Source organism: Theileria equi, chromosome 3 (assembly GCF_000342415.1).
Source record: "Theileria equi strain WA chromosome 3, complete sequence".
NCBI lineage: Eukaryota > Apicomplexa > Aconoidasida > Piroplasmida > Theileriidae > Theileria > Theileria equi.
Window position 1 is genome coordinate 1,313,372 of NC_021367.1, and position 26,836 is coordinate 1,340,207.

The following is a 26,836-nucleotide window of genomic DNA, read 5'->3' on the forward strand; positions in this document are numbered from 1 at the left end:
CCTTCTCTATCACTCCTATACCATTAGAAGAACTGTTACATCGCACAAAAGTACGTAACTGATTCTTTAATATTCCAATATTCAGACTGTTGCATTGGATAATCAATTCGACTCGGTGGAGCAGACCTTTTTACAGATTTTCAGGTATTTTCTTGTTTTTCCATAATCTTCCTTCATAGATACATGAATCTGGAAAAGGACATGTTTTTGAATCATGAGTTATTCCCAGAGATAAGATTCTATGCGTTGAAGAACAAAAGCTTGTTTGGAAGAGTCTATTCTAACGAGCTTTCCAGGATGTTTAGGGCTAGGAATAGCTTTATCAACCAGGATTTCTTCAAGCATATAGATATATATCTGAGTTTAGAGACTTTTAATTATGACATTGAGAGTTTGCCTCGTTTTCTTGAAAGTTTAGATTGCCCTTCTGATATTCCAAGTTCTTTCTTCAAACGACTTGACGACTTGTGCCGATCTTCAGGAAGGATTAGAGCGATCAACAGTACATTTGAAGGTATTACACCTAAATTTTCATGTGATAGTATATCTTCAAAGTTTCCCCGTCTGATAGTTTCTGTTTGGGGTGCAATTGCCTATAATACAATTATGAATGGAGACAATTATCTCAAGGCTACGATCAACAACATTTGCGAAGTCAAAACGATTGACATGAAAGATCCTTCCTTTGAAATCTTAAAATTAAAATACAATGAGGACAACTTAACGTATTGCAATCGTATGACTACTACGGTTTTCAATCTTTTCGAACAGCTTTACAAGTTGTACAAATTGATTGACGATTCTCCATCAGTGTGTGATGAAGATATTGACTCAAAAGTATCTGAAGCTGATAATTTGTACAGTAAAATTCTCCTTCCAACAGATAAAACCAATTTTGATGAACTAGTGGCACTTTATCATTACTCCAAACAACAAATTCTGGGAAATAATGACACACAAGGATTATTGGCTGGATTTACAGAAGCTATAGAGTATTTGAATACGAAGATGCAGGAGCATACCTTTGACAGGAAGAACTTGAAAAGCTTTATAAGTCTGGTTTGTAAACCCTATATGCAAAGTATAATGGATTTTTGGTCTCATAACGATGAAGTATACCATAAGCTGGATGCAATCTACAAGGGAGTTTCAGAAAGTACAGGGGAATACTTTCAATGCTTTCTACCAAAGAGTATAATTGGGACTATGTATGACTGCGGTTTGAAGAATCTTTGTAATATATTTGACTACAAACCAGAGCCTCAAAGAGACCAAACATACTGTATAATGAGAGGAAGGAATTTTAGTTTTCTGTTTGACCCCGATAGTGGTAAGATATTGAGATCAAAATTCATCTACGAAATGGATTTGTGGAATTGTGGAACGAGCGTTAACTTTCCACCGAACATAAACTGTCACATTGTATTCAGTTCACACTCTAGAGATATCCCAAAACTTGACGAAATAGTTAAACGAGTGAAATGCAGTATCACACAGCATTTCTCATTCCCAATTATAGACAAATATATGACTTTGAATTTACCAAAATGTAAGGTTGAAGGAAAGAAATTTGATATTAATGATGAGGATACGGATTTTTTCATACATCCTTCAGCGAAATGGCTTATACTGGCTAGACTTGATTGTGATGCAGACGAACTAGACTCCAGGGAGATTTGACAAGAGTACCATATCTCCAACATTTTGATCGACAAAAGTTCTTATGAATGTTTTTTTGAATAGGACTTTAAAACCCTCGTTTGATAGACCATCAAGAAGATTTCCTCCTGGAAAATAGGAATTTAATAGTTGTTTAAAACCTGATATTTTTGCTATGTGATAGGCTACAAAGTCGTATAGCTTGAGTATTTTCATTCTATTTATAGAATCGTTTCTAGTGTATTCCGTAGATTCCTTTTCCTTTTCCATTTGCAGTCTTTTTAGTTTTGATGCAACTTTTGGATCGAATATTCCAAGGGTTACTTCCATATTTCTTCTGCTCGATAGCCTGTGTATTGTATATTGTAATACATTTGCAAACCTATCCCAATTGAAGCTTCCAATTGAACTCCATAGGTCATCCACCACCAGAACTTTCCCATGATAGTGATGGTAATTTGTCATGAATACCTTAAAGTTATTATTTACTGGCCTAGCGAATTTCCGTCTCTGTGATTATTTATCTTGTAAAAACAAAACGTACGAAAAATTTGCGTAGTACATAAAATGTTGCATTTCTGTCACCAAAAACGTCAGAATTTCCGGATAACAGCATGTGGAACATCAAGTTTCGTGCTTTTGCGGATAGTAGAGCCCTTCTTAAGGATCCTGGGGGTATAAAATAACTGGTTGATAAATAAATATTGTTGTTGGCCTAATAAAAGTATATCACTACTTATTACACACCTGTGCAATTGCTAGAAGAAGTGATGACTGTATATCCTTCTTGTGACCACTTGTGTTGGATTCTAAAACTTGTACTAGGACGCCACCATCAATTTCCTTTGGACGCTCAAATCCATCGATAGGTCCGGTGTAGTTTGTCATTCTTAGGGAGGATAGAAAAGATTCTGCCAGGTCGTATACAACAGGTCCATGTACCCTGGCGTGTATATCATAAAATGCTCCATCTCCACCTAACTCTTCATCAACAACACGCTTGGAAATATTCAGGGATCCGCAATATGCTGTATTATCATCTACTACAAGTATTTTTTTATGATTTCTAAAGGTTATTGGACCCAAGGCATTAGTTAGGGAGAGTGGATTAAACACCTGAACGTTTACTCCAGAATTCTCAAGTTCCTGTTTTAGGCTATTTGGGAAATGCAAGGAACCAATCTGCATATTATGGAGATTTTAAACAATAACAAACGTAGTCTATTAGTAGGATCACATTGCATCCTCGCTCAGCAGCGTTTTTCAGTGCTTTGCAAAATATTTGAGCGAGCGGAGAATCGTCGAAAATGTAAACTTCCATCCATATTCGTTCTTTAGCGTTATTGATCTGCTTTAACATGTCACTTAGTGCCTCGTTACCTAAACGATGCGTATATATCCTAATATATGTCTTTACCGTCTTGGAAAATGTGTACGATGTTACCACAGCTCATACGGCCAAAGCGTGATGAGAGTTCGCCCAAAATTTTGTTCCATTTTGTTATCTAGACGTTTTACGATAGTGAAATATATAAATTGTACCTCTGACGTGCCAAAATTTCTGAAATTTTGGTCCTTTCCCAGAAACGTGCGAGAAAGAATCTTACTAGTCTCACGTTCTATGTTTATGAAAGAGTGTTTTGGACATTTTCCAACTCTTTCATCCATTTATATATAATCTGCGATAATATGGTACATAAATCCTCTTTGGACTGAGAACAGCATGATAATGTGCTACCGCATAGTGTGTAAGATGTGAACTTCCCTAATTATATACGTATAGCCGCAAATTTAAAATCTAAGGCTCATTTGGGATGTTTGTATAATAGTACTGTGACCATCTTACACCATCACCAACTGGTCTGTTCAAAGGAAGGTTACATGGAGCAAACCAACAGAGTGGATTAACGCCAAAAACTTGCTGTAAATTTGCACCAATTCCCATATCATACATTCCAGAATCTCTGGATGCTTCATCCATATTTTCAATTGTCGTAGAATTCTTCAAAACTAGTCTAAAGTGAAATTGAACGAATGGAATAAGAGCAAAGATTAGCCCAAGTCCAACAAAGATCATAACACAGACATAAATGTAAGAGGCTGCCTTGAATCCCGTATCACTTGCACTTGGGTAGAGTTCCGCTGGAGGTGATTCCATGAAGGTTTCGTTTATCAAAAAGCATATCCTGTAGAACAAAAGTGATACAACTAGGGCACTTACGAATGGAACACGGTAAACATTAGACCCAAAACCGCATATACCAGCAATTGCATAAAGTATTTACGATTGTAGAATCCAACACAGTTATTGATCCATGGGCAATGATGATCCATATTGAGCACACATCTATTGCATGCGGAGCAATGATGTGTCCTATCAGGCTTCCAAACATTACAGACTTTGCAATATCTTCTTCTTTTTGTGTCATCTCCCATGTAAAATCCCCAGTTGACTGGAACGACCCCGGGGTCAGTATTTGAAGACTATATAATTTTATTGAGTACACAAATGCCATACCCGTACGAAGCTTATGAAGAACAGCAAGAATATGACATTGAATCCGATAGTCATGGATCCACCATAGAATGTCAATGGATGAAAGTATGGCCGGAGAAGAATGCCCATCATTCCAAAGTACATATAAACTGAAACAAAATGAATCATTATGGTATATAAACGTACGCATAACCATGTAGGCGATATTTCTGAAGCATGTTCCTCGTTTCTTCACTGGTTTTGCCGGTGCTTCCGACTGACTGGCCGCTGTGGATTGATCTAGCATCTTCTGGGTACTAATCTACAAATGCTATTGTGCGATAAGACCAAATTAATGTAGTTTTGTGTTACGTTTGCTGATTTTCTCCAAAGCTGCCGGAAGAGCGTCGCTCAAGGGTCTAAATGTGTAAGACAAACTATCCAAATCCGGAATATTAACAACAAATTTAGACACATTTATTATACATTGTGCAATGTGTACAAGTTTGGGATTTGGAACACCCAGAGTTTAGACTATCGCGTATTTACTGCAATGTGTGATGAACGAGTTCCCCAGTTGCGTCTATTATGCACTTTGTAGAACTTTGACTTTCAGCGTCTATGGGTTCATATTTTAAATTAAATTATCGATTTTTGTGAGATTTTATCTAGTACCCGTAATGTGTCTAGTGGAACATACCCTTAACGAACGTTAGGGGCGCTCGTTTCTATAGTATGCGTTGCACCGCACTGTGTTGGTCCGAGCGACTAGCCTACACTTATACATGAACAGTTAAATGATATAAGTTTCGAAAGTACCCTGATTTGTAGCGCCACTCTCTCGATAAGCGTCTTGATTGACTCTTTGTCGTTATACCTCTTGCATAAGCTGTTATCTAGACCAAAGCACAACCTCATTATACTAGGAATCTCTAGAGCCTTCATTTTTACCTTGAAGTGTATCTACTCCCGCCATCGACGTACTTTGGTCTCAGACAGTTGATATTTTGTGCCTTTTTCACGATGTATCGCAATATCCAGCTTCTTTTGGTTCAATAATTTTAGTTTACCGACAAATGACTAGTTTTTCATCTAATTCTTCCGCAAAGCCCGGGGCAGAAGGAGCGGCTGTCAAGAATTCATCAAAAGATGAGTCTGGGAGTGACATAAATCCTCATATTCCGCAATATATATCCAAAGCTCCTTGGTATCTTAATAGTACTCCAGGTATTTAACTTAGATCTGAATTATAGCGTTTATAGGCTTGAAACATCAAAGACATCGTGAATCTATAAAGGCTAGTATAGATACTTGGCATAGACGTGGTGTAAAGTCAGAAGTAGCCATTAAATATCGCAAAGGTGCCTGCGAAAATTGCGGAGCAATAACTCATGATAGCAAAAGTTGCGTAGAACGGCCGCGAAAGAAGGGAGCAAAGTATACCAATGCAGATATATGTCCAGATGAGTACATTGTAAAGGAAGAAAACCTAGGATATGATGCCAGTCGTGATAGATGGGCTGGTTTCGATCCAGATTCTCACAAAGTTATCGTAGATGAATACCAAGATATAGAGAAGGAACGTGCCAAACGTAAAATGAGTAAACTATCTGGTAATAACGGTGGAGATGATGATAGTTCTGACAGGTAAATCAATATTAACGGAAATAAATGCAATAATTATAGCGATTCCGATGGTATAAAAATGGGCGAATTCGGAGAGAGCGATGCTACATTTGGCACAAAAGACTCGAATACTCGTACAACTACGAGAAATTTGCGTATAAGAGAGGATACAGCAAAGTATCTTATAAACCTGGATTTGGACTCTGCATTTTATGACCCAAAGTCGCGATCCATGAGAGGAGATCCACTAATCGGTTTAAAGAATGCACATCAGCATTCTTTTCGTGGAGACAACGTTTACTTTAATTCTGAGGAAACCTATAAACCCAAAGAACTTGAAGTTTTTGCCTGGGAAACTCACAAAAAAGGTGTAAATCTTCACTCGGTGGCGAATCCTACGGAGCTGGAATTCATGTATAAAAAATCCAAAGATGAGCAAAAGGTATATATATGCACTCACCTTATACCTGTGTAGGAACGTCTGGAAAAACGGCGTGGAGAGCTTATTGAACAGTACAAAGCCGGAGAATATCTAGAAAATTTCAAAGAGTTACAACATTTATCAAAGGTTTCCTCTTCAGACATTGTACATTCAGACAAAAGGTATGTCCATATTGTGCTCATATACTATTTTTAGGACTGTAGAATATGACGAAGAATCCATACTTGGACATTCACAAGTTTGGGGTTCACATTATGATCGTGAAAATGGGTCTTGGGGCTACAAGTGCTGCCTTTCCACCGAACGGTTTTCAAAATGCACAGCTTAACGTGCAGATTTGTCAAGTGCATCAAGATACGACAATCCTGGCAACTGAAGAATCGTGTTTAACATATATAAAAAGTACCTTGTAATTTCCCCAACGACTTCTTTCACGTCTTTTTCTTAATTTTTCACTTCTGGCTCGCTTCTCATCCATTCCATATATTTGGATCCTTCTGTAAGTTTCACCTCGGACAAGTCTTTTTCTTCTTCTGGTGTTTAGATTATATGGTCCTCCCCAAATATATGGCGGTAAACCTGCTTCTAGACGGAGCTGGTAGTATTGCATTTTCAGGCGTGATATTCTGTTTTTGAGCCTAATCTCGAATGATCTTATACCTATGGTGTATTTTTAAAAGGTTTCAGGAATGCCTACTTACCAGGCTTATGCACACCACTCCGTTTGGAAAAACGGTGACGTACATTTAGATGGAATTTATACCGATAGTCTCTAGTTATGGGTTTATCACGAACTACAGAACCCCTTCCCTTTATAGATTTCATTATCTGTAACGTGTGTATGATGTAAGAAGCGCTAACTTTGACATTTAGCAAACGAGGAGAATAGTAAGGTACCAACTGTGTAACTCCAACACCGTCGAATGCATTCTTTAGGCTAAATGATGAGTTGAGACCCTTTTTAGATGTCTTTATACAGTACCCTGTACGCAAAAGTGACGCTTGAAATGAGAAAACAAACCTTGAAATATAGCATAGGTTTGCTGAGTGCGTGATAATTCATACTTGACCTCGACCAAATCACCCAGACGTATTTCAGGCATCTAAATACTCAAATGTATGATGAATAGATACTGTACAAACATTAAACTTCCGTAACTTTTCCATTCTGTTAATTTCCAAGAGGTTAAGTTCATTCATGATGTGTCTACACTTTGTGCGAGTCATGGGAGATCCATGATCATGTTTTGGGGGCCAGTTTTGCGATGTTTTAGGGTTAGTAACTACATAATGAGAATGTTCCGCGTTTCCTACAACGGAACGCGTTCTCAAGCTACATTTTTGCACCAATACGTGTAATCTACTATTTAGACTGGATATATTACTTTTAAAGAACATTAATTCTACTCAGTTCCATACTATATACTGACTAGAAATGTGGTTTGCTTGTGTTAAACTGTTTTGTTGTGTATAGATCAAAAAGAGGTTGTAGGCAGCACACTGTAAAGAGATATAACTCGCCGCATATATGCTTACCTTTACAATTTGCTCTTTTCCATGACTCCATATAAACGAGTTTGTAGAAAAACCTGTCGCAGAATGAGGAAGACTGGGATTCTTCCTGCGACAGTAATCACATATGATACACGGGCACTGGACCTTTACATCCATGGATGGCTTGGAGTCCATATCTTTGATTGTATTAATGCAGGATTCATAGAGTGGTACCGCCAGGTGTAGCATGTTTATCATGTGAAAACCCCTAAATGTGTTTGCATGTAACATGTATAAAGATTATACCTTGCGATATTGTAACAGTTCTCCGCCAAAAACACTGCTTGGCAGCTTTGCGATAGTCTTTTACCTGATGCTTTGCGGAGTGTTGCGTACTTCTGCAAAAAAGTCATCCCAAGTACAATGGCCTTATTCACATCCTAAAACAGTTGTATGTTACACAAGAAAAACTTACAACAGTAAATTTTCTGGCAGCGGAGTTAAAGTAGCTAACAGCTAAACAAAGAGCTGCAACAGAATCATTAGGCCGTTGCAGAACAGCACGAGTGTATTCATCAATTGCATAGGTCCAGTTCCCAGAAATAGTACAGAAATGACCTGCAAGCATTAAAAGCTCAAAGTTGTTTGGTTTCTGAAGAAGTTGCCTAGTTATCCATGCCCTATTTTCCAAAAGGACATCCTTTTCGTTGGAAGAAGAAAGGGGAAACAAGGCAGCATGGGCCAGCTTTCCAGTTCCTAATATTCTGCTATAACATTGCAAATTACCATCGGTTGGATCCTTCAAAAATTCATTTCTAGCGTAACCTATTGCAATTTTGAATAGACCTCCAAATGAGCTCATTTTGAATGACAAATCATCTATAGTCTTAATCAATCTTTTCCTTTCGGAATGGTCAATGTTAGATTTGTATCTCTTTTTCCCATTGGATATGAGCTCCAAAATCTCAAAGCTCTCATGGAATCGGCGGAGAATTGACATTAATATACAGGCGGAGATGATCAAATCCTCATATCGATCCCATCCTAAAATATCCTCTGCAGATTGCAAACCCAATTCTTTCTTTATCTTCAAAAATGAATAGTTTTTACTGGTACCTTTCCTACCGCTTTCGCTCGTAACAAATATTGATGATTCGTTTACTACAGGGTCTTCCCTCGTTTGTATGGTCTGTTTCATTACTTTGACATCATTTAATTTGTGCATTGCTCTCTTAGTATCCATCTCACAATCCTTTATAATTCTTATAAAGGTATCCACCCACTCATGTGCCCGAGTTTTACATTCAGCATCCAAGGGTTCATTCTTAGACAATAAACATGGATAGGCTCTTGATGCAGGCTTTGAAAGAATTTTGTGCAGTAGACTGTCGATGGTGTCGTAGAGAGAGAAGAGTGTTTCTTTACGTTCATCCTGGTCAATTGGTCTGTAAGGAAATGTACTTGGATATTAGAAACTTACTGAGGAATGTCACGAAGCTTGTCGAAGTCATCTATTGTTAGTCTGGATAGCACCTCCTCCACTTGTGTAACATCACCTATATCAGCAAGAACATCAGCAAGTGCAATCAAAAGCTCAGAATGATCAGGATGCGTTTCCAATGATTTTTTGAGTATAGATATAGCAAATTCGTTATTCTTCTCTACTTGAATAACTAATTTGGCCATTTTTATTGCAGTTTCTGGAGAAAGTTCATATGGTAACTGAAACCCTTTTTTGAACCATTTTAAGGCTTCTTCAATGTATTTCGATGAAAGCGCCACAGAAATTATGTAGATATACTTTGCAGAGATTTTTGTATCCCAAAGCACGCTCAATTCATCTTTTACGTCCTTGTCTAGGTATATGGATGCAATGACATAGTAAACTAGGTGATCAGTTGCAAGATTTTTTGGTTGCAAGTTGTTGGACTTTGCTATAAACTCCAAGAGTTCGTAACAATCCATGTACAACTCCAAGCTTATCTGCAAATCGCATATTGTATCCACAATTTTCATGTCAAAGGTCAACTTGAAGTAGGCAGTAAGGACAATGAGGGACGAGTTAAGATCTCCTATTGCTTGAAAACACTTGGATAATTCAGTTGTAACCAAAATATCCTCTGGATGTAACTGGAACAAGACAGTGAACTTTTTAATCGCATTGTTGTAGTCCTTCTTTTCAACATAGCATATAGCAAGTGAAAAATAGACTTCCTCATTGATCTCTCCGTATGCATCCTTGAGACATTTTTTGAAGCAGTAGATGGCCTGGTCTATATTACCGATATTCTGCGACATTTCACCAATTCGGTGCCATAAATATATGTCTGTAGGAACCAGATGAGCCGCCAATAGATAGTAGCTAGTAGCTGTCACGAGATCCTTGTACTCTTCCTCGTAAATGAGTCCTAATGTGTGAAAAGGGTCATGAAGACCAGGAGCCCTGCGAACAATTTCCTTCAAAAGCTTCACAGCTTCATCGAATTTTTTGTCCAAGTAGAAATTTGTGGCTTCTTGCATTAATTTCTCTAATTCCGGCTTTAATTTGCTCGATTGTGAGACTGTACTCTTTCTTTTCTTCTTTTTCTTGACTGGAGCATCGCCCTTTTCTAATTTCTCCTTCTTTCTTTTCTTGTTTAGTAATCTTTGCTTAAATCGATCGGCATACGATAGCCTTTTTGATCTTTTACCCCTTTCTTCCGTTCCGGCGAGCACATCGCCCATAAGGAAGTTGTTTAACTCCTCCTCATCTATAGAGTTATCGCTACATTCCTCTCTATGGCATTTTTATTGGAGACACGGAGCCAACTTACGGGTCATAGTCGTCCGAAAGGATATCAAAAGGAACCTGCTCAGCACTCATTGCGCCAAACCATATCACAAAGAAAACAAACTGACTCCAGAGACATGTATAAGGCATAGACACGACATGTATGTGAGGTAAAAATTAGATGGCTTCAAGTGAAGCCTGATTAGTTGTAAGTCTAAGTCGTCAAATTCGGCTTCGAAATTCGTAAAATCCCATTACTTATCAATGTGTAATATGCTAAGTAAGTTAAAGGTAAGAAATTTATTCCTTATCCTTCTTGTTCTTCTTGGGAAGAAGAACGGCTTGGACATTTGGCATAACACCACCAGCGGCAATGGTGATACCTCCGAGGAACTTGGAAAGCTCTTCGTCGTTCCTTATGGCCAACTGAATATGGCGGGGAATGATACGGGACTTCTTGTTGTCCCTGGCGGCATTTCCTGCCAATTCAAGAATTTCTGCACACAAGTACTCGAGTACAGCTGCCAAGTAGACAGGGGCACCGGCACCTACTCTCTTGGCGAAACGGCCATTCTTCAAGTATCTGCCAATACGGCCAACTGGGAATTGCAAACCAGCCTTGGCTGATTTGGTTACTGCCTTAATGGCCTTTTTGCGTCCACCAGCAACACCACCCTTATCCTTTGCCGTCATTTTTCAAAATACAACAAATTAACAACAAAAATTTTAACTTTCTAACAACGGCCTTTTCCTGGTTATATCGTGGCGACTGATTACCTTCCCGTTCCCTTTACTGGTGTGTCATGTTGGGTACCTCATAAAATTCGCTGTCCGGGCTACAAGGGGACACACATTGCAGCCGTTTTGAGTCTGGACCCATGAAATGCACTTTTATGACCCAAAATGCAATACGATTGAGATGTTAGTACTATGATGGCAAGTGCGTCGTGTCCGGATCCATAACTCCAATATTTCTCCCTGAAATGATCTCGTTACAGAATCTAGACAAAAGTATACCAGACCACATTCGTCATATATAATAGATAGACCAGTTATAGCTTATTTGATACAATGAGCCGCAGTGTGTGACATAGAGCAGGGGTACCATAGGAGCTATATGGCCAATGACACAAGGTCCGGATGGGTCAATATTGCTTTATAGATCTACTACACCTATGTTCTACTAGTAATAGTTGCGAAAGGATACGTTATTGGCGCGATACAGATGGTTTCTGTGTGTAGACATAAATCCATTTATGTGTGTCACATGACTACACAATTTATGGCCACACCTACATTTGCGATGCTTTGACCTAAGAACGCAGATCAGGAAGATTCGTGACATGAGGTGCTAGTGATGCTACCACCAAATGTAGTGAAGTTGTGGCACCATAAAAGTGTGTGTCCCATTAATTCAGTACGCGTTAACTAACAGGCTGAGATCGAAAGTTTTAAATTGGCATCAAAAAACATTTAATTCGTACAATGGCGCGTACAAAGCAGACTGCTCGTAAATCAACTGGTGGTAAGGCTCCAAGGAAGCAATTGGCCTCCAAGGCTGCCCGCAAGACCGCTCCAGTCACCGGTGGTATCAAGAAGCCACATCGTTACCGCCCCGGTACTGTTGCCTTGCGTGAAATCAGAAGGTATCAGAAGTCTACTGAGCTTTTGATCCGCAAGTTGCCCTTCCAGAGACTCGTCAGGGAAATTGCTCAAGATTTCAAGACCGATCTCAGGTTCCAGTCTTCTGCTGTCTTGGCTCTCCAAGAAGCTGCCGAGGCTTACCTTGTTGGTTTGTTCGAGGACACAAACTTGTGCGCTATTCATGCCAAGAGGGTTACCATTATGCCAAAGGACATCCAACTCGCCAGGAGGATCAGAGGTGAAAGAGCCTAAATTTAACGTATACGTGCTCTTTATTTAGTTGTAAATCTAATTTCGTCAGGCTTCACTTGAAGCCATCTAATTTTTTTCTTTCATTGTGTGTTGCTGTCTAGGTAATATGTGTGGTTGTTTTGGTTTTCTCTAGCTCTTGCTCCTGGTCTGGAGTGAGGTCCTGTTGCTTCTGGCTTGCTTAGAGGCTGTAGTTTGACATCGGGACTACCGATATGCAATAGGTCCAGAAGATGTCTCTAGACAGGTGCTGTGATTGCACTTGAAAATGGTGAATTACTGTGGTCAAAAGACAAGATCACCGTCTACCTAGACAGCAAAGTTGCAGAAGAGAAACTCTTGGGACCTGGATTTTCACCTTCATACTAGAGCCACTGGTCATTTCGTCTATAACACATTTACACTAAGCTAGTATCATAAAATCACATAGCATCTACTTGAAGAGCTTGAGGTTTTTTACAAGTGAGTATATTCTAGACTTTTGTACTGGAGCCGTAGCTAGACATGTGATTATATTTTCTGGTTGTTCTGTGAATAGATGATTGTTTACCCCGTGAGAAAGCAGGAGACTATGGTACGAGTTCAATTCTGTTTCACTAGCAACGCTTAAAACAACGGTCCTCATAACAGGCAAATTCTCTGGTGAAATGTATCGGATCACGTTTGGATCGGTGCTATATACGCTTACAGCCGATATGCTACAGATGAGTATATCACCTCTATATACTGATACAGAGTCTACGTGCGCGTAAAATATGCAATGTGATTTACACAAGTGTGGAGTACTCCAAGAATGGAAGGATAGACCAGAGAGTGTAAACGACAATATATAAGAACAAGATGCACTTACCATGCATGGCACGCTTGAGCTATCAGAGATCCTCTATTCCATGGCTTCCCGTTTGTCTCCAGGTCATCTCTCATAAGCACGTACTGTACCAGGACATCTTCATCCATAATTTTCGTGTATAAAGAGTACGACTATCACAGTTTATGTAATATTTGATAAAGATGGGAATGTGCCCGTAAAAGGTGGAGTTACAGACGACAAACACTGGGGGCTTTCCCAGGGACAAGAGACTTTGTCACTCTAATTGCGCTAAACACCGCAGCTTCGTGCTAAGGACAATTCCAACTGGAATTGGATATGAGATGTGTGAAAATTTGTAGATTTAAAGCTTTATGTGACATTTAGTCGAAGAATCCAGCGCAGGATGGACTATAGGAATACTCAACCGGGTCAAGGAGACTCTAATCAGACCCAGGTACCTTTATATATCAGCGTTGAATAAAATATTTACAGTACAACGTAATGGTCCCGCAACCTTATCTTATTGGAGCGCAACAGGCTGGAACCGGTGTTGTTCAGCAACAGACTCCATATATGATGGGTATGTTTTAACCTTTTAAATCTTTCAGTCCTGACCTGAACCATCTTTTTCCTGTGAAGTCCATGTCTACAGGATATAAAAGTGTTCATACCGTGCTACTCTTCTGTAGCAATACTTTTGACTAACAAATATACAGGTGGGATTCCTTTAGCTTCGAATGACCTAATGAAAGATGGACAAATGATAGCTAAAGATGGAATTTCGCAGCCAGCTCCACCTCCGAAACCTTTGATTCCACAGGCTGTGCAAAATGCAATACAAAGCGTACAAAGTGGATTGCAAGCTAGCGGTGTACAACCAGGTCTAATTCAGCCGGGAATCATGGTACAATCACCCCCAATTCCACAGTCTAGGATACCAACAATGGCTCCAGTATTATCTGCAATTCACTCCCAAACAGCTGCAGTTATAACAAAGGCACCAACAAACATGCCTTCTATCGCACCTTATCCTCCACAGTTGATAAAGCCCCTGATTGACACCTTGATGGGTCCAGCGGTTCCGACGATTCCGCTTCAATCGGATGACACTGTCAAGTTGACAAACGTTGTCTATGTCGGTGGACTTACATCAGACACGTCTAACGAATTTATAATCAAGATGTTACAGGTATGAATGCGCTGATGAATAAACATTAAACTACAGAAATGCGGAAAAATAAGTCATTTTAAGCGTCACACGGATCCATCTAGTGGTTTACTTGCTACATTTGCATTCTGTGATTTTGAATCACCAGGAGGTGCATATTATGCTATGGAATGCCTTTCTGATATCCCATACAAAGAAGGAAGAATAAAGGTACGTTCGGTATATGCAATATATGAAAATACGTCATATTCAATATAAAAATACTTTAGATAAGTTGCAACGAAAAGGTAAAGGACCAAATTGCAACTTGGAAGGAGCAGAAAATTGCAGAGATTAAATCGCAAAACCCGGAATACACCACCGAAAAGGTTGCAGAACATATGAAATCCACCCAAGATGCATTAAGGGAGGAATTCAACGGCATTATAAAGTTAAATGATACGACTGTAGAGGAAATAAAACCTATAACTGGACAACCAGTGAAGAAAAAGGTAGAAACTCCTCGCGAAACTGTGAATGAGGTAGTTAGCTATACTACTAAGGAATATACTGTACACCACAAAGAATCGCACAGAAGAAATAAAATTAGGTCAAAGAAGAGAGACTACGATGAAAGATTCAGAGATGATGAACCAGAATGGATTAGAGAGGAAGAGAAGCTACTAAGACGTCTAAACAGACTTGGAACCGTGAAACAAAGTTTACGCGAAAAACTCATAAAGGAAGATTTAGAGGGGTTGTCACGATATAATCCAAGAATTAGACAGAAGGAACGCATACAAGATGAAGAAGATGCGCAAGAAGAGGAGTCAGAGGCTAGAAAGAAGCATATACCAATACATGCTCAACCAGCACCTGTTGTTGAACAAAAGAAATCTATTCCAAATGTATTCGCCGCGCAAGAAGAGGAAGAAGAGACCATATACACCAAGAAACATAAACCTCTTGTTAAACTGAGAAAGGATGAAGATATTTGGGAACAGGTACCTACCGAAGAGGAACAAGTATTCAAGTTCCCCCTAGACTGGGATGGAATATTCAAGGACGGGACAGTCAATGCACTTATTGAGCCATGGATTAGAAAGTGTATTCAGGAATATATGGGTGATGAAGAATCGCTTGTGAATGATGTTATAGAGTTCCTCACAGGACGACTGGCAGAACATCCAACTCCATCCGAGCTTTTATTTGATGTTGAACAATTTTTGGATGATGAAAGTAAAGGTTTTGTTCTCCAGCTGTGGAGAATGCTCATTTTTCAACACATGAAATTGGAGTTGTAAAATATTGCCAGCATTTACCGTGTACATGATAGTCATCTCAGCATTTTCTTTCAAGTATACTTTGCATTTCTCAGGTTCATGAAGATGTACATTGCTATTTGAATAGAATTCATATGCCTGTATAGTATGCGAAAGTGCATTTCTTCCTAACCTTTGCTAAGGTTTATTTTCATAAGCTGCAAACTTTACACTATCGTCACTATTGTTGTGTTGATAGCTATTCATCTTGTTCTGTGGATAGTCTCTCTGACGGTGAGCTAGTTGTGAGGGAGAATGAATGAATGGATGAGGAGTAGTTAAGGGAATAATATGCTCCCTTTGGTCGCATTGAGACTCTCATGGATCTCAGAGTTTTGAAGGAGCACACTCTCTGAACATGGAGGATTAATGAGAATCTGGGAACTGACTACTTGATCCTCTTAGGCTGTAATGTAGAATGCCTAGTCCTACATCTGGTGTCACTATAAATATAAGAGAGAAACCTACCGATAATGAAAATCTACCATATATATATGGATCTGACCAAGTTAGGCTGGAAAGAGGAGAAAATCCTCCTGGCTCTGGCTTCTTAATGTTTAAGCATACTTCGCCTAATGGACAACCTTTTCAGGTTGACAAAGTGATGTTTGGAGATGCTCAGGTTTCAGATATAGGAGTTAACTATGGTGATAAGATTGATCACCTTGCAGTATGGTACTGGAGAGAAACACTTGAAACTATGACAAACCCTCTTCTAGCAGAGGTATTTAGGAATGGAAGTTACACTTACAACTATAACAAAGGAGGTATGGAAACAAGCTGGACTTCACTTCCCATAATACAAAATCCTCGACCTATTCCACTCCATAATAAAGACCTAGAAACTCAGCTTGATGGCCTTAACTGCTATCTCAATGATGCAGTTACTTTGAATCTAACTTTTGAGAATTCTAGCAAACTTTCAAACAATAGTGCTCGTGGTAAGAACACCTACTGTTGCATTACTCATAGTCCTAATGCTACTAGCGGGAGGGTCTCTGTTGAGAAAGTAAAAGTTTCTTGTAAACAAAACCCTAATCATCGTAGTGCCGACTGCTACAAACATGAATTTACTCCTAGCAATGGATGGAGGCTTGCAGCTATCAAGTACGATCCTACTGGTGGGTCTACTAGGAATAGAATAAATTTGAATGGACACAAATCTCCTCCAAGCGTAACAACCGTATATGCATTCTACAAAGACAATAATCCAAAACTGATATACGTTGAAGGAAATGAGGAAAACAAGTGGTTTAAAAGTCCTACTGGTGGTAACAGCAACGACGAAAACTGGGAAAAAGTCTTGACTGACCTCCAAGGTATAAAACCTACTAACTTTAATAGCCTTACCTGTAACCAATGGAGTAAACTCAAAGAAGCACTAACAGAGGCTGGATGTGGAAGCTTGCCAAAATGTCCTCAAGAACATTCTCAATCCTCATTTCGACTAAGTGCCGGTGGAGGATCTCCTTCTACTCCTCCTGGACCTCAAGGACCTTCTGGTATAGATGGTTATAGAGGAGATACGGTGGAAAAAGGTACTCAAGATACTAAATCACTACAAGAACAAGAACAACAACAACGTACTAAAGAATCTGAAGAACTAAGACAAGAAGTCAAAGAAGCCGAAGGTGAAGGCTCTGAAAAGGAAAAACTCAAAAAGAAAGAAGAGGAAGATGGTGTTCAAGTTACTAATGGTGATCAAACTGGATCTACTGAATCCTCATCTCCAGAGCAAGGTGCTGCTGAAGGAGACCCTGATGGACCTGGTAGAGGTGGTGATGGTACCGCTGCTGAATTTGGTACTGGGGCCGCTGAAGCTGGCATTTTTGCTACTATTGGATACTTTATTGCTGGAACTACAGGATCCGGCGCAGCTGGTTTCTTGGGATATAAGGGTTATAAGTTATACCAAAACTTTAAAGGAGATCCATGGGTTAGACAGATTTAGGAGTCTATGGATGGATACTTAGGGAGACTAGGGAGTCTATACTGAGTAGTTGCTATAATGAAGTACTACTATTGTTGGAGCATCTCTAGGACTAATTTATAAGGCGTTTTAATGGATTAGTGAGAATGTGCCATATTGAGTATGCACAGGTCCACTTGCGAACTTTTATTTCATAGGGGAATACGCCATTCATCCATACTGATAGCTCCCATGCGAGTAGAAGTTGGCAGATAAAATAAGCGTCAATTTTCTGTTCCAATAAGCTTCTTGTAATGCAGCATCGGCGTATCCAACAAGTCCAAAACTTTGCGACTAAAAGGGGAGTAAATTTACACGTGTACATTCAATCCACATATTAACTCCATCCGATATTAGTACAATCTCCTCCTTGTAACACATGTACAGCAACAATTGAGATAGCGTGTGTTTTTACAGCTATCTTCTGCGTCAAAGCATTCCGGATTTCCCTTGTACATGTATCCTTGTTACCCTAATTATCCTGTGATGAACGTTCTGGTGAGTGTTCGACCCTTTTTGGCGATTGGCTTCTGGGTGATAGTCTATCTTCGCCTTGGAACCTGTCTTCATAGTCTCTTCTGCGGTCTCTCATGGGTGGCCTATAGTCTCGTCTGGCGTCGCGGTGTGGTCGGTAATCCCTTACGGGGCGATAATCTCTAGAATAGCGTTCTGGAGAACGATCACGGCTGTACCTCCTTCCGTTGTAATAGTCTCCGTCGTAGCGTCCTCTTCTTCCATAGCTGTACGACCGGCGGACGTCGCGATAGCTCCTGCTGCGTGACCTATACCTTCTTTCGTCGTATCCCCTGGATAAAATGTGAGTATAATGAAGAAACAAACCTCCTGGAGCCTCTGTACGCACGTCTCATGGAGTTTGGTGACTTCCTCCTGTCTTGTGCCAGGCAGCAAGTGATTACGCTGCCATCTAAATCTGCATTATCCATTGCCTTGACAGCTTCAAGAACATCCTCCTTTTCATAGTATTCTACGAATCCGAAGCCGCGGGGACGCCGGGTATTATAGTCGAGAGGCAGATATACATCGCGGATTCTACCGAACCTCTCAAACGTCTCCTTTACAATCTGAGGCGATGTGGAATAACGTAAATTACGTATAAGAAGAGAATAACCGGTAACCTTCTCCATATCTCTAAATTTCCATTAGACTTGGTGCCTGCAAACGGATTGCCTCACAACTGCTCCCCAGCCAGAGGCACATCCAAGTAAAACGGACACACCCACGGCTCCAAGAGGGACTGGGATACACAGCGAACTCAAAGCACAGCATGCATGACAACGGACAAAGAAAACATGTAACAAGTCTAAAATGTTCAGGATTCTGCTTCCTCGTTGATCTGGAAGTAGCGCAACTCGTAAGAGTGTTCCTTATTGGCAACAACGCGCAAGAAGTCACGGAGCTGCTGCTTGGTCAAGTACTTCTTGGTGAGGTACTAAGGAAAGAATGTGAGTCTCTGGGACGAACAAACCTTGATGTAGCGCTTGGAGAATGGGATCTCGGTGGTGATTAGAATCTTATTCTTCTCTCTGGAGACAACGATGCTGGTGCCCAAATTGCCAGTCTTTCCGTCAACCTTGATGCGGTCTTGCAAAAACTTTTCCTGCGTGAAAATTAGTCATTTGTCCAAACGTTTGGCACTAAAATATCGCAAATGGATAAAACAAACCAGGCCAGCGGTATTTATAATGTTATCGTTGGCAGGGGCCGTGCAGTCGAGGACATACTTGACCTTGTGGCCCAAGACAGCCTTTTTGACGTCTTTCTTCTTTTGAAGGATTTTCATTATTATAAATTACGATACTTGCAACAACCGCTTAAATCACAAAATTTTATTATAACCGAAAGATCGGCGTTCCCCATGAAGCTTTCGCGGATGGGGAAGTCGGAGCGAGATGAGATTCCAGAAGTTGCGTTGAGGTCGTTTTTGTTGTCTGATATCGTCAGGGTGTTTTTATGTTACCATTTATTTACCATGTGCTCAGTTATTGGTGTGACATATGTGCCGACTACCATGACCTCCAAATTCACCTGTAACAGTGATAGAGAGCACACACCGGACACTGCCGTATCTCTTCAGCTGATATTTTAATTTGACAAATCCCAGATAACAAATGTGCTATCCGCGATACTGTCCCGGACGGTGGCCCCTCCTCCGCGTCCGAAACTCAACACTCCCATCCCTGTCTCCATTATATACTCCCCCTGTACATACCTGTTAAATAGCTCTATGCAGCGGTAACGTGTCAGCTTGACTGTCTGTACGCCCTTCACACATACACAATACGCGTTAGAGCTTCACACTAAATCTTCTGTGTTTGACCACATTTCTGCAAGTTTTCGTGTAAAAAATGAGTAAAGTGGTTCAAAGGTTCGTTTTCTCGATCCGTTATAGACTTGCTACAGAACTGAGAATGCCTCGACAACAACACTCAAGTCTCTGCCAAATTTCGAAGTTGAGAAGCTGAGGTACGGCACATGTCATTTAAATTCAGCATCAGTGTCATACACGTCTAGTTTGGCGTAGTTGGCGCACACTCGAGCTCTGTTACGTCAAATCAACACATTTACAGGCACCTACTACTTTTGCCTCCAGAGATGGGAGTTGACGTCGAAAAATGCAGGAAATCATTTATGGAGTTCATAAAAAGGGATGGTACGCATATGTTTCACGTTAAACTCCGCGTTGCGACTCTTTTACCTTCAATTCTACAGAAATGTATCCCTACTACGACAAGGTCAAGCATCAATTCGGGATCATTGAAGACAACCCAGAGATTGAAGCGTTCAAAGATACAAGTGCCAAGCAGATCGCCGAATTTAATGAAAAGATTGAGTTCGCTGAAAAGAACTTTGGCTCCTCAGAAATTAAAGACGCAATCTTGGACAAGGCAAACTATTATTTTAAAATCGGTGACCATGACAACTCTATCAAGGTCTATGAGTTGGCACTCGAAAAGACTGTTGGTGTTAATAGCAAACTAGAGATTATTTTGGGGATAATGAGAGTTGCATTTTTCTTCAATGATGTTCCTTTACTTGTAAAATATATTGAAAAAGCCAAAGAAGAGGTCGAGCGTGGAGGAGATTGGGAGTTGAGGAATAGACTACATATTTATGAAGCTGTACAGTTGATTTTGTGCAGGAAGTTTTTACCAGGTAAGAAGCATACACGACATTCAAACTTTATAGCAACCGAACTTTTGCTAAAGTCTTTGTCTACCTTTACTGCAACAGAGTTTATATCATTAGAAGAATTGGTCCTATATACCATTGTTTTATCTCTGATAACGATGGACAGACCAACCATACGCAAAAAGGTCCTAGAATCGGCCGAAGTTTCCCAAGTAGCATCTGGAACAACGCTATACCAACTCATTAGCGATTTTTACAACTGCAATTACAAAAATTACATGTTCAACCTAGTAAAGGTTTCGGAGTTGATATTAAAGGATCGTTATCTTGCTAGGCACTGCAAATATATAATAAGACAAGCAAGGCTCCCAGCATATAAGCAATTTTTGCGTCCTTACAAGTCAGTCACAATAAAGAATATGGCCGAAGCATTTCAAGTTTCCCCAGAGTTTATAGAAGGGGAGCTTGTATCATACATCAGCGGAATGCGATTAGATTGCAAAATAGACAAGGTAAACGGAATCATTGAAAACAATGTTACGGATGAAAGAAATAACAACTATGTTGAGACAATCAAACAAGGAGATTTGTTGATTAATCGTATACAGAAATTGTCGAGAATAATTGACATGTAGCAAATCGTAATCGCCCTTGGCATAAAAAATAAAAATTTACACACTATTAATTTCACTGCAATAAAATTGCGATTATGCTTCGACAAATGGTCTCTGCACATCAGTCTTGCGTCTAAGTGGTTTTTTGAAGATTCCTTCAATTGATTCTGCATTAGTTGTTAGGCTTTGTATCAGCACCGCTCTAGTGCATTCCTTTGTTTTTAGTACATCTGAATCATTTTCATATACTGCATTAATGTCTCTCTTCCCCGATGTTTTATTCTCCGTGTTTTCGGCTGGATCGTTGTTTTCCATGTTGTCTTGTTGCCCTCCGGATTGCTTATACTTTGAGCCGTCACCAGATTTTTTGTCCTGACTGGAGCCACCCGGTTTAAAATTTCCAAATCTATGTCCAAAGTTGTTATTGTTATCCTTGAATCCATTATCACCTCTCCTATGTTGATTGTTGTAGTTGCGAAGGCGTAGTGCGCAATCAAAAATACTTGGCAATCCAGCAAGCCAGGGATGCGCAAGGGCATCAGCCGCTGAGGATATGCGCTTATGTTTATCAAAGCAAAGCAAACGCTTGCAAAGGTCCCTTGCAAGCGGGAATTCAATTAGTGGAGGTGTGTTAAAATCTATTCCATTAGCCTCAGCAGCCGCAAGGACGGCATGACTAGCCTTTGCATCATACATTTTGTCCATTGATATTGGCGGTATACCAGTCATGAGAATGTACAACACTATTCCAACAGACCAGAGATCAGATGCTGTTGAATAGTCATCTCCTCTAAGAATCTCTGGAGCTAGATAACCATATGTGCCAACCAGTCTCCTTTTTCCATTGACAATTTCACTGCGATCAGCGGCTGCACTATCCGTCATTTTGCATGTGTCAAAGTCAATCAGGGCCAATTCATATCTCTCTGGAATTGGAAGTATAGACTTTGTGGGATTCCTGAACATGATATTTTCAGGCTTAATGTCCCTGTGTAGTAGATTCATTGAGTGGAGAGTGTCAACAGCATAAAGAATCTGCCTAAAAATGTACTTGCAAATATCCTCCGGGATAGCTTTCTCCTTCAGTAGATATTCAAAGAGTTCCCCACCGATAAACTTTTCAGTCACAATATAGAAACTTGTTTCAGATTCCCATATTTGATCAATACGCATAAGATTAGGCATTGGTGGCATGTTAAGAAGTTTTTCGCACAATGTTCTCCAGTTGTTTAGACTGTCAATTCCAGGGGGAATCCTGGACTTTGATATGATCTTTAAAATCTTTGGTTCTCCAGTTTTGCGATCTATAATGTCACGCAATAGTGGACGCGAAGATGACTTTTTCACGCAATCTGAGCATATTCTCAGTTCAGCTCCTATATAATAGTAGCTTGACAACTTGCTACCAGCCGATAGCCTGCGAATCTTCTTATGACCTGGAGCCCTTAGGGCTGCTAGGGAAGATGCATCAAAGTATCTGCCTTCGGTATCCAGGGTTGAGGTCCTGGATGTGATCTTTTCATCGTGTTCATCACCATAGTGACCTTCACGGAGATGTGCCTTGGCTTCATCCAAGTTAACGGGCTGCATTATTAAGAATCAAATAATACCTGAACGGTAAGTGTTGATGTGTAAGAGGGATGTTGATACCTTTAGAACTGATACAAAAGGTATACTTCCGATATATTAGAGTTGACGCAGTGACGATCAAACTGTACCTATTTCATTGCAAATATCAAGCTAGGTATTCAATTATGGTCTTCTAGGTGTAATTTATATCATCAGTTCCTTCGCTACTCTTATCGTACCGGTTCGAAGTAAGCTTTATAATGGTTTGTAACTAGTTTAGCTGGATTCCTAACATGCTACATTCATGGAATCAGCATGCGTCATTTATGTGCTATCGTTTACAGGGTATGGATATGGCATATCGGTGCAAGCGTTATTCTGCCAATTTTCCCGGTCGTTATGACCATATACACCGTTAGGACCCTAAAAATATGTGTATCAAATTATATTTTCCTTCAAACTTGAGATGTGTAGCCGATTTATAGACATTTTCCCCAAACGAGCACCCGGCGTCTCCCTTTTGACCTTCTACACGACGGAGAGATTCTACTTTGTATTATTTTACAAAACTAATAGGGTATCTGTGATTTAAGTCAAATGTGTTTGCGTTTATCGCAACATTTGCAGGTTGATACCGAGGCTCGATGCGATTAGGTCTGGTGGGTATATCCCTATCTAAAACTCAAATCGCTACGATTGACCAGATACGAGCTTATTTAGTACGAAATATAACATATATCCAAATCTATGGGATGTCTTTGAAGATCCAGGATCATACTGGATCGTACTATATTACTGGCGTCAACAACATCGTCGCCTTTGCGATAATATTTACTACTCGGAATCTGAGAGCATATCTATAGGATCTCCCGTCCAGGATCGCTTCATAAGTCTGCTAAAGTCCTCAATAGTGATAAAATCCCCGTTGCTTGATGCTTCTGAGATCATTAAATTTAGCTCCTCGTTTGAGATATTGCTGCCTAGGGAAGATTTAACCAAGAGGTAGAACAAACCTATTTTGTTTACTGCACGCCTCAAACTATCCAAAGTAATTTTTCCTGAAGAACTGTGTAGGAACATGTGTCTCAAACCTTTTCCATCTTGTATCTGGTTGAAGATTTTTTCAACTTCGCTAGACGTGTATCTCGTGTGTATTCTAGCGATTACAAGTGTTTTGAAGTCCATAAGTGTCAATACATCACTCTCATCCTTTCCAAGTTCCTTGAATAGTTCCTTAATCTACACTTGTCAATTGGCTGACATAAACTTACATTCTCAGAGGATGGGTCCAGCCTGAGCGCTTTAAAGGCCGCTTGACACTCAAAGAAGTCGATTACATGATCACCATCTTTGTCAAACAATGAGAAAGCTTCTTCTACTTCCTTTTCCAGGTCTCTGTTGAGTACATTTTTGTATAGGCGGCCCCTTTTATCTTCCACATCCGATTCTGCAGAGTCAGACGCGTCACTGTTGGTTGAGAAACTGTTGGAGAGATCTGCGTCGCCTCCCGCCAACCAGTTGAGAACCATTTCTGATTTGCTTCCCCTTATATCGCAGCTAGACACCCCTACTATTCATAGGCACACATCCCTATAGACTGATGTGTGTTGATAGGACGTTTTATAAGTTGAATTTCACCCGCTGTATCGATGAATGCCTCAACGTTTACTAGGAGACGCGTAAAAAATGTGTACTATATGGGCGGTATACTGGACTGGGTAATTTCAGGACTTATATTAGGCCATCCGTGTTCTTTCATATACTATATATAAACAGACAAAATATTGAGTTGAGGAAGCGCTTAACTAGGCAACGTCAGTCTATAGGCCTCCCCTTCATGGCGCAGCCTCATAGGTCCCCCCATTATGTTTTCATAGGAAGGTACTTTTGTTCTGATATATGCGTCCATTAAGTAATTTGATTTATAATTTCAAGTACAAATTTAATATTTCTATAAAACTGTAGTTTGTGATTCGACAAAATGGTAAGTTTATCATCTTTTGCAGCCGTTTGGCACTATACAACGGTCTACCCCGTCGTTTTCGTGTTATACACAGAAATTTGCACAATTTCACACTTAATCTTTAGGGTCGTGGTCCTAAGAAGCATATGAAGCGTATTAACGCTCCATCCCATTGGATGTTAGACAAATTGACAGGAAAGTATGCACCTAAGGCATCTCCTGGCCCTCATAAACTGCGCGAATGCTTGCCATTGTTGGTTTTGTTGCGTAATCGTCTCAAGTACGCATTGACATATGACGAAGTTAAGCTTATTGTTATGCAAAGGCTTGTAAAGGTTGATGGTAAGGTCAGGACCGACATTACCTACCCAACTGGTTTTATGGACATTGTATCTCTCGATCGTACCAATGAGTTTTTCCGCATGCTTTATGACACCAAGGGTCGCTTCTGTCCTCACAAGATCACCCCCGAGGAGGCTTCCTACAAGCTTTGCAGGGTAAAGAAGACCTTTTTGGGTCCCAAGGAGGTAAATATCGCCATCACTCATGATGGTAGGACTATTCGTTATGTACACCCAGAAATTAAGGCTGGTGACTCTGTTCGTGTTGATCTTGCCACTGGAAAGATCCTCGACTTTTTGAAGTTTGAGATTGGAAACTTGGTCATGGTTACCGGTGGTCACAACGTCGGAAGAGTTGGTACCATTGTGAACAAGGAGAAACACCCTGGAAGCTTTGATTTGATTCACATTAAGGACTCTCAGGACAGCACATTCTCTACCAGAAGTTCCAATGTGTTTGTTATCGGTCTTGGATCTCAACCCTATGTTTCACTTCCAAGCGACAACGGTATTCGCAAGTCAATTATCGAACAGCGCGCAATTAGATTGGCTAAAGCAGCTCGTGCCCATTAATTTCTAATATAAACGTTTACAATTCACTATGTTCAGGGGTTGCATCCTCTGGTTCTTTGGATTCGGTTTTGATTGGCATGCCATAGTCTTGGGGGAAACGTAAAACTTCTCCAAAGTCCGTAACGGATGTACCAGCAAGCCCAACGGCATGTTTAGTCCATGCTTCAAATGTTACGTCTCCCTCTCCTATTATTCTTCTGATATCTTCCGCGACTGGAAGGGCTATGTTGGCTTCCTCTTCCTTGTACACTTCGCGGAGCTCTTCAGGTGTCAATTTTCCATCGCCGTTTTTGTCAAACTGCTTGAAATCTGAGGTCATAACAGTTTCGTCATCATTGTCTCCTATATGTAGGTATGCAGTATTCAAGGTGTGTGTACCTGGTTTTGCGGCTTTGTATTCCTCAAAGGAGATTGTTCCGTCGCCATTAGTATCATGTGCCTAAGTGTGTTTATATGATTTTGTTTGCAACAAACCTTTATAACATCCTGAATCTCAATTTGAAGTAGGATTTCATCACGTCCGGGATTGATGATAAGTCCTAGTTCTTTCAAGTTCAGGAGCCCATCACCGTCTTTGTCTGCGGCTATAAACCTTTTAGCGAGTGCTTCACGATGTTGTTCAGCATCTTCTTCACCAACTTCATCCTGAAATGACGTCAAAAGTTCATCCATACTGCATAGTCCATCCTTGTTGATGTCAACGCTGTCCATTTCGGTGAGTAGTTGGCGGTTCGCGACATTTTCGAGTAGATGTTTGCTATACTCTTTTACTTCATCGGAATCTATTTTCTTATCTCCATTTTTGTCAATGAAACCAAAGAGATCCGCCATTCTGGCTTCGACATCGTGAGCCGTGAGGCCGAGCGTGCCAGACTCTTCATAGATTGCGGAGGCTCCAATCAAAAGCAAAGGAAATACGAGTGAACTTAAACCTCCGTTCATTTTTGCGGTTGATTTATTAATGTCAGAAAAACCCACCCAGGAATGCCACACACACACCAGTGATGCATACACAAC

At 40.2% G+C, this 26,836-nt stretch overlaps 18 protein-coding genes across 18 annotated transcripts; 7 read left to right on the plus strand and 11 right to left on the minus strand.

The window, feature by feature from the left end:
• Positions 1 to 183: 183 nt before the first annotated feature.
• On the plus strand, positions 184 to 1,468 carry BEWA_006440 (hypothetical protein; the record flags this gene model as incomplete). The annotated part of the gene is made up of 2 exons (XM_004830844.1): positions 184 to 1,330; positions 1,431 to 1,468. The coding sequence occupies 2 exons, from the start codon at positions 184 to 186 to the stop codon at positions 1,466 to 1,468; spliced, it is 1,185 nt and encodes a 394-aa protein (XP_004830901.1).
• Positions 1,469 to 1,659: 191 nt separating this feature from the next.
• Positions 1,660 to 3,019, minus strand: BEWA_006450 (cardiolipin synthetase, putative; the record flags this gene model as incomplete). The annotated part of the gene is made up of 5 exons (XM_004830845.1): positions 1,660 to 2,008; positions 2,042 to 2,169; positions 2,204 to 2,374; positions 2,407 to 2,841; positions 2,876 to 3,019. 5 exons carry the CDS (start codon positions 3,017 to 3,019, stop codon positions 1,660 to 1,662), a joined length of 1,227 nt encoding a protein of 408 aa, XP_004830902.1.
• Positions 3,020 to 3,457: 438 nt separating this feature from the next.
• Positions 3,458 to 4,627, minus strand: BEWA_006460 (zinc finger protein DHHC domain-containing protein; the record flags this gene model as incomplete). The annotated part of the gene is made up of 4 exons (XM_004830846.1): positions 4,343 to 4,627; positions 4,178 to 4,305; positions 3,881 to 4,143; positions 3,458 to 3,845 (listed from the first exon to the last, which is right to left on the minus strand). The coding sequence occupies exons 1-4, from the start codon at positions 4,440 to 4,442 to the stop codon at positions 3,458 to 3,460; spliced, it is 879 nt and encodes a 292-aa protein (XP_004830903.1). The 5' UTR covers positions 4,443 to 4,627.
• Positions 4,628 to 5,211: 584 nt separating this feature from the next.
• BEWA_006470 (step II splicing factor, putative) lies at positions 5,212 to 6,531 on the plus strand (the record flags this gene model as incomplete). Its single annotated transcript, XM_004830847.1, has 5 exons — positions 5,212 to 5,362; positions 5,398 to 5,782; positions 5,822 to 6,203; positions 6,237 to 6,364; positions 6,399 to 6,531. 5 exons carry the CDS (start codon positions 5,212 to 5,214, stop codon positions 6,529 to 6,531), a joined length of 1,179 nt encoding a protein of 392 aa, XP_004830904.1.
• A 21-nt stretch (positions 6,532 to 6,552) lies between these two features.
• On the minus strand, positions 6,553 to 7,601 carry BEWA_006480 (ribosomal protein L19, putative; the record flags this gene model as incomplete). The annotated part of the gene is made up of 5 exons (XM_004830848.1): positions 6,553 to 6,863; positions 6,905 to 7,031; positions 7,065 to 7,186; positions 7,225 to 7,306; positions 7,347 to 7,601. 5 exons carry the CDS (start codon positions 7,599 to 7,601, stop codon positions 6,553 to 6,555), a joined length of 897 nt encoding a protein of 298 aa, XP_004830905.1.
• Positions 7,602 to 7,610: 9 nt separating this feature from the next.
• On the minus strand, positions 7,611 to 10,560 carry BEWA_006490 (tetratricopeptide repeat domain-containing protein; the record flags this gene model as incomplete). The annotated part of the gene is made up of 6 exons (XM_004830849.1): positions 7,611 to 7,703; positions 7,740 to 7,965; positions 8,004 to 8,137; positions 8,173 to 9,142; positions 9,178 to 10,473; positions 10,511 to 10,560. 6 exons carry the CDS (start codon positions 10,558 to 10,560, stop codon positions 7,611 to 7,613), a joined length of 2,769 nt encoding a protein of 922 aa, XP_004830906.1.
• A 71-nt stretch (positions 10,561 to 10,631) lies between these two features.
• Positions 10,632 to 11,234, minus strand: BEWA_006500 (histone H2a, putative). Its single transcript, XM_004830850.1, has one exon. The coding sequence runs from the start codon at positions 11,158 to 11,160 to the stop codon at positions 10,768 to 10,770; it is 393 nt and encodes a 130-aa protein (XP_004830907.1). The 5' UTR covers positions 11,161 to 11,234; the 3' UTR covers positions 10,632 to 10,767.
• Positions 11,235 to 11,952: 718 nt separating this feature from the next.
• BEWA_006510 (histone H3, putative) lies at positions 11,953 to 12,363 on the plus strand (the record flags this gene model as incomplete). Its single annotated transcript, XM_004830851.1, has 1 exon — positions 11,953 to 12,363. The coding sequence occupies one exon, from the start codon at positions 11,953 to 11,955 to the stop codon at positions 12,361 to 12,363; it is 411 nt and encodes a 136-aa protein (XP_004830908.1).
• A 430-nt stretch (positions 12,364 to 12,793) lies between these two features.
• BEWA_006520 (hypothetical protein) lies at positions 12,794 to 13,317 on the minus strand (the record flags this gene model as incomplete). The annotated part of the gene is made up of 2 exons (XM_004830852.1): positions 12,794 to 13,058; positions 13,211 to 13,317. The coding sequence occupies 2 exons, from the start codon at positions 13,315 to 13,317 to the stop codon at positions 12,794 to 12,796; spliced, it is 372 nt and encodes a 123-aa protein (XP_004830909.1).
• A 614-nt stretch (positions 13,318 to 13,931) lies between these two features.
• Positions 13,932 to 15,622, plus strand: BEWA_006530 (hypothetical protein; the record flags this gene model as incomplete). Its single annotated transcript, XM_004830853.1, has 3 exons — positions 13,932 to 14,360; positions 14,397 to 14,549; positions 14,609 to 15,622. The coding sequence occupies 3 exons, from the start codon at positions 13,932 to 13,934 to the stop codon at positions 15,620 to 15,622; spliced, it is 1,596 nt and encodes a 531-aa protein (XP_004830910.1).
• Positions 15,623 to 16,058: 436 nt separating this feature from the next.
• BEWA_006540 (hypothetical protein) lies at positions 16,059 to 17,591 on the plus strand (the record flags this gene model as incomplete). The annotated part of the gene is made up of 1 exon (XM_004830854.1): positions 16,059 to 17,591. The coding sequence occupies one exon, from the start codon at positions 16,059 to 16,061 to the stop codon at positions 17,589 to 17,591; it is 1,533 nt and encodes a 510-aa protein (XP_004830911.1).
• Positions 17,592 to 17,902: 311 nt separating this feature from the next.
• Positions 17,903 to 18,777, minus strand: BEWA_006550 (RNA recognition motif domain-containing protein). The gene is made up of 2 exons (XM_004830855.1): positions 18,450 to 18,777; positions 17,903 to 18,415 (listed from the first exon to the last, which is right to left on the minus strand). The coding sequence occupies exons 1-2, from the start codon at positions 18,752 to 18,754 to the stop codon at positions 18,082 to 18,084; spliced, it is 639 nt and encodes a 212-aa protein (XP_004830912.1). The 5' UTR covers positions 18,755 to 18,777; the 3' UTR covers positions 17,903 to 18,081.
• A 146-nt stretch (positions 18,778 to 18,923) lies between these two features.
• BEWA_006560 (60S ribosomal protein L22, putative) lies at positions 18,924 to 19,410 on the minus strand (the record flags this gene model as incomplete). Its single annotated transcript, XM_004830856.1, has 3 exons — positions 18,924 to 19,059; positions 19,096 to 19,227; positions 19,294 to 19,410. 3 exons carry the CDS (start codon positions 19,408 to 19,410, stop codon positions 18,940 to 18,942), a joined length of 369 nt encoding a protein of 122 aa, XP_004830913.1. The 3' UTR covers positions 18,924 to 18,939.
• A 514-nt stretch (positions 19,411 to 19,924) lies between these two features.
• Positions 19,925 to 21,394, plus strand: BEWA_006570 (26S proteasome regulatory subunit, putative; the record flags this gene model as incomplete). Its single annotated transcript, XM_004830857.1, has 5 exons — positions 19,925 to 19,995; positions 20,031 to 20,093; positions 20,198 to 20,280; positions 20,340 to 20,783; positions 20,817 to 21,394. The coding sequence occupies exons 1-5, from the start codon at positions 19,976 to 19,978 to the stop codon at positions 21,392 to 21,394; spliced, it is 1,188 nt and encodes a 395-aa protein (XP_004830914.1). The 5' UTR covers positions 19,925 to 19,975.
• Positions 21,395 to 21,466: 72 nt separating this feature from the next.
• Positions 21,467 to 22,963, minus strand: BEWA_006580 (protein kinase domain-containing protein; the record flags this gene model as incomplete). Its single annotated transcript, XM_004830858.1, has 1 exon — positions 21,467 to 22,963. One exon carries the CDS (start codon positions 22,961 to 22,963, stop codon positions 21,467 to 21,469), a length of 1,497 nt encoding a protein of 498 aa, XP_004830915.1.
• Positions 22,964 to 23,776: 813 nt separating this feature from the next.
• BEWA_006590 (centrin, putative) lies at positions 23,777 to 24,758 on the minus strand (the record flags this gene model as incomplete). The annotated part of the gene is made up of 3 exons (XM_004830859.1): positions 24,214 to 24,758; positions 24,034 to 24,181; positions 23,777 to 23,922 (listed from the first exon to the last, which is right to left on the minus strand). Exons 1-3 carry the CDS (start codon positions 24,469 to 24,471, stop codon positions 23,777 to 23,779), a joined length of 552 nt encoding a protein of 183 aa, XP_004830916.1. The 5' UTR covers positions 24,472 to 24,758.
• A 59-nt stretch (positions 24,759 to 24,817) lies between these two features.
• On the plus strand, positions 24,818 to 25,819 carry BEWA_006600 (40S ribosomal protein S4, putative; the record flags this gene model as incomplete). Its single annotated transcript, XM_004830860.1, has 2 exons — positions 24,818 to 24,926; positions 25,031 to 25,819. Exons 1-2 carry the CDS (start codon positions 24,924 to 24,926, stop codon positions 25,817 to 25,819), a joined length of 792 nt encoding a protein of 263 aa, XP_004830917.1. The 5' UTR covers positions 24,818 to 24,923.
• Positions 25,820 to 25,835: 16 nt separating this feature from the next.
• BEWA_006610 (membrane-associated calcium-binding protein, putative) lies at positions 25,836 to 26,785 on the minus strand (the record flags this gene model as incomplete). The annotated part of the gene is made up of 3 exons (XM_004830861.1): positions 26,294 to 26,785; positions 26,198 to 26,258; positions 25,836 to 26,161 (listed from the first exon to the last, which is right to left on the minus strand). Exons 1-3 carry the CDS (start codon positions 26,759 to 26,761, stop codon positions 25,836 to 25,838), a joined length of 855 nt encoding a protein of 284 aa, XP_004830918.1. The 5' UTR covers positions 26,762 to 26,785.
• Between the last annotated feature and the right edge of the window lie 51 nt (positions 26,786 to 26,836).

Bases quoted from the DNA above. Each gene is read 5' to 3' on its own strand.
- BEWA_006500 (XM_004830850.1), bottom strand. From the start codon at position 11,160: ATGACGGCAAAGGATAAGGGTGGTGTTGCTGGTGGACGCAAAAAGGCC.
- BEWA_006550 (XM_004830855.1), bottom strand. From the start codon at position 18,754: ATGGAGAAGGTTACCGGTTATTCTCTTCTTATACGTAATTTACGTTAT. The intron at 18,416-18,449 runs GTTTGTTTCTTC...CATTTTATCCAG, and splicing joins GCGTACAGAGGCTCCAGGAG to GGGATACGACGAAAGAAGGT.